Here is an 11354-nt window from a genome sequence, read left to right on the forward strand (position 1 = left end):
ACATTCGTCTTATGTGACATCCTACACGATAATTTTGTTTTCTATGTAGCGTCTGTCATGTATTATGCCACGTAGAACGTGTGTCTACTTGTACACATTCAAAATTAGAGGGCATAGATGCCAGTTTAAGTCAATATGTATTATGCCCTTTTTCTATTGTGACAATTGATACTCCTTAGTAAAACTTCTGGCTCTATTACTAGAGAAGGTAGGGCGTATTATACCGACTTTGTTTGTGTGATAATAATGGTTTTCGATAGGTTGTTTTCGATAGCTGCACGCTCGGCCCTCGTCATACTAACTATTCTATTGCATATGTAGGCTACTTTCCAAATAGGCCAACAACTGCTAGGTCAAAAATGCCAACTGAGGATCCAACAGCTGAAGAATGGGAGTGGTTCTTGAATAAACCTGAGGAGGCACTACTAAGATGTTTCCCTTCACAAATTCAAGCAACAAAAGTGATGACAATTTTGGATGTCTTATCAAACCATTCACCAGATGAAGAATATATTGGTGAAAATATTGAGCCTTATTGGGCTGAGGATCCCGTGATTAACGCGGCGTTCGAGGTGTTTTCGGGGAAATTGAAAGAGCTTGAAGGGATTATTGATGGTAGAAATAATGATAGTAAGTTGAATAATAGAAATGGAGCTGGAGTTATCCCTTATGAATTGTTGAAACCTTATTCTGAACCTGGAGTTACTGGAAAAGGTGTACCTTATAGCATTTCCATTTGATTTTTGTGTGTGTGTAAAAGACATGAATTTTGTAATAAAGTTTCATGTGTAATAAAAATGATGCAATGCATCATATTTGCTAGCTCTTTTTGCTTTTGCGAATGCTCGTTGATACAAATTAGTCGTGTTTGATCAGTAATAGATAGCCGAAGGGGATTCAACATCTACTATATAATACATGTAAACTTATTTTAACCATGTATAAATAATATAATTTTCCGCCGAAGTAGGTTCAATGCAATGTAGGTCCGCCCCTGGTTTGATGTTAACCTGAACCCAAGTACATTGAACTAGAGATATATATCGGGTAACTCTGTCATCCGAGATTTAAATGGGAAGAGTTGAAGGTTCTTTCTCCAACTCTTCATGACTCGGAAAAAAATATATTTTCAAACTCTGTTAACTCAGATTTTTATGTTTCCGAACTTAAAGTAGAGTGTTGTATGTTGATGTCTATGTGAAAGAGTTGAGTGCAATACAATGTCTTTAGCGATGAAACATATCGTCTGATTGATCCAAACATTCAAGTTTATGTCCGACTTCTGTTTATCAGTCGAATTTATATCTACATGCCATATACAAATGAAAGCAAACTATTATTCGAGTCTGAAAGGAAGAAAAGTCATGTCTTTTATTCATAGGATAACAAATACATTACGAAAACATCACAGACGAATGAAAGATAAAGGATTTTATCTGCATCTTCAGAAACTTTGTCGACATGAATCCTGCAATAAGAATTAAAGGTAAGAGCTTTGAGGATGAAAATACATTGATATATAAAAAGTTGAATACCTGGAGGTATAGCTACTCACTATTATCTTTTCTTGTGCTTTTTCATTCTCGTAGTAATTATGTGTTCCAACTTTAAATCCATCCTCGAAAACCATGCTGGATATTGAGTTGACCACATTATGTATGTTACCGACAGTCCAATAATAAGTCCACAACCATAACCCACGAGAACCCCCTGCCAACTGATCATTTGTGAATCTTCTTCCTCCTCTTCTTGATCTAGCTCAGCTGGAGTTGTCACTTGATCATCACCACCACAAAGTTTTGAGAGTGGAAATCCGCGTAACCCATCATTCCCTTGGTACGAACTGTTCTCGAACGAATCAAATTGTTTTCCTTTGGGGATGCATCCAACAAGATGATTGTGAGAGAGATTTAAGACTTCAAGGAATGTGAGGGATGCAAGCTGCTGCGGAATTGCTCCGCTGGTTTTGTTAGATGAGAGATCCAATGATTCGAGTACTGATAAATTTTGAAATGATGCCGGTATATGACCTTCCAAGACATTATGAGACAAATTCAATGTACGAAGTCCAACAAGATCTCCAATAATGCTTGGAATACGACCTTCAAATCTGTTCTTTGAGAGATTGATAATCATGTTAGAAGTAACAATTCTAACAGAATGATAATCTTGTTCCTTTGTAGTAATTGTCGTCAAATAATCGTAAAAACTACCAAGTACATCAGAAATATACTCTGGGAATCTTGTACTCTCATCAATTTCCTTCATGGTTTGCAAATTCCCCAAAATACATTCTGGTAAATTCCCTCTAAATCCATTAGATGATAGATCAAGAATTTGAAGACGCGTAAACAAGTTTGTATTCCCTGAAGATTTGATGGGACCATGCAACTTATTTGATCTCAAGTTTAAAATCTTCAATTGAGATAGGTATCCCAACCAGTTTGGAAATGTGTCATTCAACAGATTGTTACCTAGATCAAGTAGTGTCAAATACTTGCAATTGATCAAAGATCGTGGGACTTTACCGGTTAGCTTATTCCCGTGCAAGCTAATGACCCTTAAAGAGTTTCCAATACTAAAAGTTGTATTGATTGTCCCACTAAGTCTGTTGTTGCTCAAATCCAAACTCCAAAGGTTTCCATTCATCTCACCCACGCATTGTGGGATTGTTCCCTCACATAGTGCGCCACCTCGAGCTAATTTTCCACAAGAATTGGCCTGCTGATGGAAGACGGAGCAGGAGTCCAGTTTGGTCTAACAATGTCCGCGTTATCAATAGTTTGGTCCAATAATGTAACCATCCAAATAGGTCACCATCCAAAGACTATATAATTTAAATTTTTCTTAGTTTGTGTATAGAACGGGGAAAAACCCTTAAAGTTGAAAAATCAATAAGTTTGATTAATCAAAAAAGACAGCTATCATAGTAAGTGTAATATTTGGTTCATGAACCTTTAAAGTTGAAAATTCAATAAATTTGTACGAAGCATCGGAATGACAAACCCTAAGTTGAGTATAATATATGCAACATACTCTAAAAAAAACTCGTGACAATATATGATTCGGGTCACTATTGTTTGGGGCTGAAGCGTAGTTTGTTGTTGTTGTATAACAGTGATGCTCAGGTCAGCTTGTCTTCTAATATAATTCAATTCGTACCGTCTACCTTCCACCAATAGAGTTGAGAGAATTGACCTGTTGATGGAAGATAGTGCAGGAGTCCAGACATGGCATGTTCTTCATAGTTTGGTCTAAAAATTTACTACTAGTTACCTATTCATTCAACGGAAAATATTCTGAGTTAATAGTTTGGTCTAAAAATATTCGTGTTGTCAATAGCTTGGTCCAAAATATTCATACATCTAATAGTTTGGTCCAATAATGCCCCTATTAATCCAAATATGCAAAGACTATGTAATTTTAATTCTTCTTAGTTGGTGTATAGAATGGGGCAAAGACATTTAAAGTTGAAAATTCAAAAAGTTTGATTAATCATAAGAGGTAGCTATCATAGTAAGAGTAATATTTGGTTCATAAACTTTGAGAAAAGACATTTCAAATCAAAATTCCAAAAACAAATTGATTGGTTGGTGCATAGATCTTGACTTCCAAGTCAAGTTCAAATTATAGCCAAGGAAAATAATAAAAAAAAAATGCGATGACCATCGTTATTTCACTCGTAGTTAACAGAAATCTGTCGTTAAATAGAATTAACGATGAATTTTGTTGTTCAACTACCAAATTTATCCGTCAATTTACTAAATCCTATTTTATTTTTGTAGTGATAATTAGAACTAGTATTGTTACAAAGGGCATTTACAAAACAAGAAATACACATTCGAGACGTCCATGACGGACGGATCATAGCCCCTGAAAAAGACGAATACGTTACATGTTACACTTTAGGCGAATCTTACATCGAAATGGAAGAAGAAAGTTAGGGATCTTATAAGAATGAGTTCAGAAGAGGCACCGAGGCTCAAAGATAACAGACAATAGCGTAACAGTTGGACCAGTAGGATTACAACAATTGTCTTGCATTATAATATATACTTATTTCAATTGCATCTTATTACAAAATTCACAAATATTAATTATTTTTTAAAAAAAAAATCAAATGGAAATGCTATAAGGTACACCTTTTCCTGTAATTCCAGGTTCAGAAAATGGTTTCAATAATTCATAAGGCATAACTCCAGCTCCATTTCTATTCTTCAAATTACAATCAGCATTTCTAGCATCAATTATCCCTTCAAGCTCCTTCAATTTCCCCGAAAATACCTCGAACGCCGCGTTGATTACGGGTTCATCTTTCCAAAAAGGTTCAATATTTGTGCCAATATACTCTTCATCTGGAGAATGGTTTGATAAAACATCCAAAACTGCTATTACTTTTGTTGCTTGAAGTTGTGAAGGGAAGCATTTTAACAATGCCTCCTCAGGTTTGTTCAAAAAGTCTTCCCATTCTTCATCTGTTGGATCTTCAGTTGGCATTTTTGACCTAGCAATTGTTGGCCTATTTGGAAAATAGCCTACATATTCGATAAACCGTAAGTACAATCAATCGTCTATCAGGAACAATCTCTCTACTCTCGTAACAATATCGTAAGATCTGCATAAGTTCTAGCCTCCCAGACCTAACCCGTGGGATTATTATAAGGGATACTTTAAATAATCTTACTTATATATATGCTGTAAAGAGTACGTAGCCTAGTGTACGAAGCATCCTGCATTAATTCACACATGATTCAGGGAATGACACACCCTAAGTGGAGTATAATATATGCAACATACTCTAAAAAAACTCGTAAAATTTTTATCGTTGTTCCAAGACCTATCCGTCCTTTATTTAACTTGTATGAACGGACAACTTATGTTGCTTGGGTTTACCAAAAATGTTGCAACATCCATGTTTGAATCTCCAAAGTCTCACTATTTTTGAAATATCTAACACACACTCGTCGATATTTTTAAAGAGTCTGAACAACATAGACCTATCCTTCATTTAACATATATGCATGGATAACTTATATTACTCGAACTCTTCAAAATGTTACTATCTCTGATTCTCCGAAGATTCACTATTTTTGAAAAATCTGACACACACTCATCGATATTTGTAAAGAGTCTGCACAACATAAACCTATCATTTCATTTAACTTATATCCACGGACAACCTGTGTTACTCGAACTCACTAAAAATGTTTCTATGTCTAATTCTCCAAAGATTCACTATTTTTTGAAAAATCCGACACACGCTAGTCGATATTTTTAAAGAGTCTGAACAACATAGCAGACGATATGGAAAACTAATGCAAAGAAGCTAAGGAGAGTACCTGCATAGCTGTATTGGCCAAAGTTTACAGCTGCATGATGGCCAGAAGTTACCCAAATTATTGTTGTGACAATACCAATTAAGTCATTTGGAGTTTTTAACTCTGGCCACCATGGCTCATCTTTCTTGTCACCATGTCCAACATTTTTAATCTCTAACCACCAAGCTTGGAGTTCTTCATCACATTCAATGAGATTTGCTTGTGGATAATAATGGTTGACATAATTTGTTACCCATTGTTTAAGTATGTCCCAAAGCACTAAACCATCACTAGCAAAAGGGTAATCTTCTATTGTTAGTCTCAATCCATATGGTGCATTTGGATCTTCCTCTGCCAATCCCCTGTATATTTTGCACATCAATATCGAAGCAAGGGAACAAGGTCCGAGTCCTTTTTCGTCAAAAAAATAATAATTTTTTTCTGTATATATAGTAGATGTTGAATCTCCCCCTGACGTAACATACAAATGTACAAAACAACATGTCTTGATTCATACATGTGTTTTAGTATGGATGTGTGATAGTAGGTTAGTTACCATTTTTACGAAGTAATTAATTTATGGAGATTTACTTGTAAATATCTCATAACTAAATAATTTTAGCGAACATCAAAGGTTGTGTTGAGGTGGTAAGTACCCCTCTATTTTTAACCAAACATCTCTAGTTTGACAAATGTGAAGGGCGTCCCCTTTAGTTGGGAGCGCTTAGCCTCCGAAAATGGGACTTTCTCTACAAACTCGGACTATAGATGGATCCATAGAGGGTACCAGACACTAGATGGAAAATTAAAAAAAAAAAAGAAGATCAATGACCACCAAAGATTACAATAAGCGGTAAGTACCCCTTCATCCTTAACACATCACATTACTTGGAAGTGTTTAACCCCAAAATGAGATTTTCCGATGAAGATTCGAATTAGTGAAACCCTAAAGCAAGCAAACTCGGACACCGGATGAAAAGCGAAAAAAAAAAGAAACAGAAAATGAGTGACCACAAAAGTTTGTGGTAGACTAGTAAGAAAATATATGTTTATTTTTAACTACAGGTCTCGAGTTTGACCCCTGTGAATAGAGTCACCTTTGGTTGGGTACGCTTTACTCCTAAAGTAGAACTTTGTGACGCGAATTCGAATTAGTTGGGTACCAATACAGATACCGGACACCAAATCAGAAACAAAAAAAAATAATAGAAGATTAGTAAATTATTACCTACTAATAAGGTCCTCAGGGAGTGCTTCTCTATCAAACCTCCACTCAAGATCATAGGCAACAGAACTCAACTCCATTGAATACTTGCCAGGGGAAAATGAACTCTCAATAACACCATTTGCATTAATAAGTGCTTCTCTAGCTGTACCATTTATCTCCATTGTATATCTAAAATGAGGAAATAATAATCTATATATTGGATGCATTGCACTTAGTTGCCTATTAGATGCTATAATGTATGGCTCTGTACAACAATGAGTTCTTAGCCTGCAAAATTTTGAAGAAAAACAACAAGTCATAAGTGTTTTAGGCGATCCGATAGTATAAAAAAGGCATAATACATAATATATAGTCAAACTTGGCCTCAGCTGGCAAGTAAGCACTCCAACTTTAAGTGTGCACATCTAGACACCTCAACTAGTCTCCACTTTGTGTCAGATGAACACTCCAACTTATAACATCATCATCTAGACGTACACCTCAAACCGTCTTCACTATGTCAATTGAGTACAACTTATAAAATGATCATCTAGTCACCTCCCAAATTAATATGTCACGTCAATGTCGTGCGTTAGTCATAACAAGTTGGAGTGTTCAGTTGTCATTTGTGACCAAGTTAAGGTGTTTAGAGACATGGACTCTCAAAGTTGGAGTACCTACTTGATAGTTGAGACCAAGTTTAAATGTCCTTTAATATATTATGCTTAACTATTGACTTTATTGCTCAGGCTCTTCAATAATGTTGAAAAGTGCATGCCGGATCCTCCAAAAATAATACATTGTTTTGGAGCATCCGACACGGACACTACAACATGATTTTAGAAGAGTCCGAGCAACATAGCAAAGTGCATGCATCATTCATCACTTACCAATGACTAACTAGTTGGTGATAGCCAGAGTCATGAGCAAGAACATGAGCTTTAGCAATCCTCCATAGCCAAGCACCAGTGGCATACCAAGTTGGGCAATAAACTTGCTTCCATTGAGGCTTATCATCTACTGGTGGCCTAGTTAGCTCAATCGCCAAAGGTCTCAATGTGCCATTAGGTGTCAAATAGAACAAAGTTCTTGATCCATAAAGTACTGTCCCTTTGAGTTCATTCACTTTGTTCACAAATGGCAATAGCAAATCATGATAATCTAAGATGAACAACTTCTTTTGTTGAACCGCCTGCATTGATTATGTATAAACAAAGATCATAAGGGGCGATCCTGAATTTTTGAATCCTCTTAACAAAAAATGACATTTCTTGCATCGGGAATAAGTTCTAGATGTAATATTCGCATAAGCTAATTTTGTCTACGATCCAAGAGTTTGAGACAATTCAAGAAGTTAAAGAGAGTGAAGATAGTGTAGTGTGTTGCCTATTGGGCGGGAGATTTAGTTGTATTGACTTGTGAACAATTGAACAACACATATAACTTGTGACAAATTGAACGCGTTCTTGTCTCATAGTTAAAACCAATTTATGTTTGACGGGCAACAAAAGATATTTTTTATGCGAGATGAAAAGTTCAGCACCACTCCTTATGAAAGTCATTCTTGCACATTGCTTTATATAATCGTGTAAATATCACGAGCTATTCAATCTATTATTTGCGCGGTATGACCTTTCTTGAGATTACTATTAGTTCAACAAATTAACTAAATTTCGCCTTTAAAAGTAGTTGTTGGATGAATCTTTTCCTTTGTAAAGACAAATTTAGCCCATTGGGCTATTTGGGGGGACATTATTTAAATAGTGACCTCAAGAAGGGTCATTTGTGCAAATAAAAAAATATCAAACTATAAGCCTGACCAAATATCGTTTGTCCACAAACAAACCAAAAAGTATATATATTTTTCTCGTGATTGAAAATAAATAAATAAAAATGATACGTTTATATATATATACCTCTTCAACAGTCATAAATCCTCCAATTTCTTCTTCAATTAGCTCTTTTGTAATTGCTGATTCAGGAGGTCCATATACCTCAGGGTCTAGCTTGCTCTTCAATGGCCATTCCTATATTTAGCAATGGATCAGCGACAGATAAAATTATGTTAGACGAAGCAATAAACTATATTCTTGCTCAAAATGTTTCAACCATTATTAAAATGAAAAAATTTAAGGCAATAACATACGGTAACCAATTAGCGTATGTATACTAGATGAATTGATGTAAACAACTGATGCAGATAAATCTTTTTATCGGAATTACATACCCTAACCAATCGTATACTATATGGATTCAAACCAGCTAAGGTTTGACGAGCAAATTCCACATCTCTAAACCATGCAAATTTGTCCCCTGCCATAAATATAAATAAAATATTTATTTATTTTTACAAAAAAAAATAAAAGAAAAATTAAACATACCAACAATATTTTACATTTTTGGTGGATCCGAACAACATGTAAATCATTATCAACAATGTTATCCCCCACATTCCTATAGGTACATATTTGATATGTATATGCCGATATTTAGTAAAGAGTCTGAATAACATATGTTTTTATAGGTTTTAAGTACTTACTTTCAAGAAATTCAGGAGTTTCAAAACGCAAGACATCTTTTCTTGTTTCAGAAATAGTCCTAATGAGCCTTCGTATAATCGAAAAAAGGCTATTTGTTTGAAGTGCCGGAAGTTCTACTTCGACATTGTAAAGTGAGTCGATGGCCGGAAAATGGGGAAATCCGAGATCGCGATCTGTGATGATCGATTGCAACCCTGGCACTACCGCGTGTAGGACCGCGTAAATGGTGTTGCCTGAGAATGATAAGTCCTTCACTTCTGAAAATGCTTCATCTCTTGGTACATATGTAAAGTCACCCTTTGATTCAGATAATGGATCTGCATGCTCAAAAAAAGAGTCAGACTACAAGGATCTATTGCACTCACTCAAAAGATATTTAATATTTTGTATATATAATAAAGTGGAATGTGTATTGTGTAATCTTGGAAATATGATCTAAGGTATCAGTTATGTAATCATGTCAAAAACTATAACTGATAGTAAGAATGTGTAACGGGATCTCGCCATGCATAGATAGGATATGTTTGTATTATCCAACAATTCCCCCTCCCAACATCTGTCACATGCAACATGTCATTCATGAAATCGAACTCATGACCTTGATTCTGATATTACTTATTAGAATCTCAATGACTTACCATTATACCGATACACATAACTGATAATCAAGGCACAACTTTTATTTATTTATTAATTTCATCAAGCAAAAATTATTTCGAGTTCGATCATAACTCCGGCCTGAACCATTTCTGGCCCATTGCCTCCATGATCAACTATATTCACTCATGCACAAATACTTTTTACTCTGTCAATGTATATTATACAATAAAAGAGCACTTTACGTTTATGAACTACTTCTCCTGTACCAATTTATATGACTCACATTTCTTGTTAATCAGTCCACAATAAAAATAACACGTTTCTATATTAATTAACAATTTAACTTTAAAATGTTCATTTTATCCTTAATGAAATGATTTGTAACCACACACACATCCATCACTTATTTCAGTCCCAAGTTTCAAAAGTCTTTTTTTCTTTCTTTCTTTCTTAAAACTCCGTATCATATATCAAACTAATTCATATAAAATGAAACGGAGATGATATTTATTTACCTTTTTCACTTCTTGCTCTACCGGTTCTACATCTTCTAGGATAAGGTAATTCTTTTCCACCAAGTACTGGTCTTTTACCATCATCATCACCGTCACCGTCAGGATTACCGATATCATTATAAACATCATAGTCATAAATTCTCTCATATATTTTTCTTTCTCCAAATCCATCACCTCTTAATGTCACAAGTTCTGTCTCTCTTAACTTCTTTACTCCACTTGGAGTTTGAGATGGTAAATATGACTAATCGTAAGAAAAAAAAAGAATTAGTCTATTTAGTTGAGCATATAAATTAAGTAAATAAATAAAAATTCGTAATCGTTTAAGTATTTTAAAGAGATGATCATACGATCCTACATCGCATAATTAGAATAAGCGCAGGTGCTAAGTTCAAGTTTCACTGTCATCTCGAGGTGTCAAGATTTCACATTGTATTAAAGCAAATGAATATATATATATATATATATATATATTATATTATTTTCAAAAAAAAAGTTAAGAAAATTGCATGAATTTTTTTCTCTTATTTTTTTAATCTTTTTAATAATTTATATCTCTTTCTCGTACTCATGTGTTAGTGTCAATATCTCCTTTTTAATTTCCTAAATTCTAACGTTAGACAAAATTCATATTGCTATGGATAATAATAACAATAATAATAATAATAATAATAATAATAAATTAAAAAAAAAGAGGGACCATTAATATAAGGTGCAAAATAATAGTATCATCCTATGCTTTGTACTATAATTAATAAAATTATTGAAAATTTAATAGGACCACAACCCCACTTTTTTGTGACATTTTTTTGTCTTTATAAGTGAAACATAAAATATAAAACAAAAGTATTATTTTGTTTTTCTTTCACAAATTAATGGACGTATATGTGGTCCAATATTTGGATTGCTTATTACTTTGCGTGTTTAAAATATATATCGTGATATTAAAAAAATAATATATATTTATTATAATTTAATTAGAAAGTCTTTTTTTAAAATTTTCTTTTATTTTTTATTGATATTTATGATTAATTACAATGTATATGATTCATAAATTGCGTTTGTATTTTTTTTTTTTAAGAAATAATAACTACTAAGGATAAAATAGGGATGAACTTCTAAAATAACTGATATTTTTTAATAATTATTTTAAAAATCACATTAACTAATTTGA

At 33.9% G+C, this 11354-nt stretch overlaps 3 protein-coding genes across 4 annotated transcripts in view; 1 reads left to right on the top strand and 2 right to left on the bottom strand.

The window, feature by feature from the left end:
* Positions 1 to 822, top strand: part of LOC107012058 (linoleate 13S-lipoxygenase 2-1, chloroplastic-like) — a 16304-nt gene extending 15482 nt beyond the window's left edge. Inside the window, exon 10 of the mRNA XM_015211790.2 lies at positions 322 to 822. Coding sequence (XP_015067276.1) covers positions 322 to 740 — 419 coding nt within the window. The 3' untranslated portion in view covers positions 741 to 822. The remainder of the gene's footprint in view (positions 1 to 321) is intronic.
* A 514-nt stretch (positions 823 to 1336) lies between these two features.
* LOC107014794 (receptor-like protein 9DC1) lies at positions 1337 to 2919 on the bottom strand. 2 transcript variants are annotated; one of them, XM_015214883.2, is made up of 2 exons: positions 1536 to 2919; positions 1337 to 1468 (listed from the first exon to the last, which is right to left on the bottom strand). In XM_015214883.2, the coding sequence occupies exon 1, from the start codon at positions 2647 to 2649 to the stop codon at positions 1558 to 1560; it is 1092 nt and encodes a 363-aa protein (XP_015070369.1). In that variant the 5' UTR covers positions 2650 to 2919; the 3' UTR covers positions 1337 to 1468; positions 1536 to 1557. The 2 variants fall into 2 exon arrangements, with proteins under 2 accessions (XP_015070369.1, XP_015070378.1); XM_015214892.2 differs by having other exon boundaries at positions 1556 to 2917.
* Positions 2920 to 4024: 1105 nt separating this feature from the next.
* Positions 4025 to 11354, bottom strand: part of LOC107025511 (linoleate 13S-lipoxygenase 2-1, chloroplastic-like) — an 11679-nt gene continuing 4349 nt past the window's right edge. The window contains exons 3-10 of the mRNA XM_015226329.2: positions 10181 to 10424; positions 9065 to 9382; positions 8753 to 8838; positions 8442 to 8552; positions 7416 to 7717; positions 6547 to 6813; positions 5340 to 5680; positions 4025 to 4535 (exon numbers count right to left, since the gene is read on the bottom strand). Coding sequence (XP_015081815.1) covers positions 4117 to 4535; positions 5340 to 5680; positions 6547 to 6813; positions 7416 to 7717; positions 8442 to 8552; positions 8753 to 8838; positions 9065 to 9382; positions 10181 to 10424 — 2088 coding nt within the window. The 3' untranslated portion in view covers positions 4025 to 4116. The remainder of the gene's footprint in view (positions 4536 to 5339; positions 5681 to 6546; positions 6814 to 7415; positions 7718 to 8441; positions 8553 to 8752; positions 8839 to 9064; positions 9383 to 10180; positions 10425 to 11354) is intronic.

The sequence above is a fragment of the Solanum pennellii genome, chromosome 1, assembly GCF_001406875.1.
Source record: "Solanum pennellii chromosome 1, SPENNV200".
In the NCBI taxonomy this organism is placed as follows: domain Eukaryota; kingdom Viridiplantae; phylum Streptophyta; class Magnoliopsida; order Solanales; family Solanaceae; genus Solanum; species Solanum pennellii.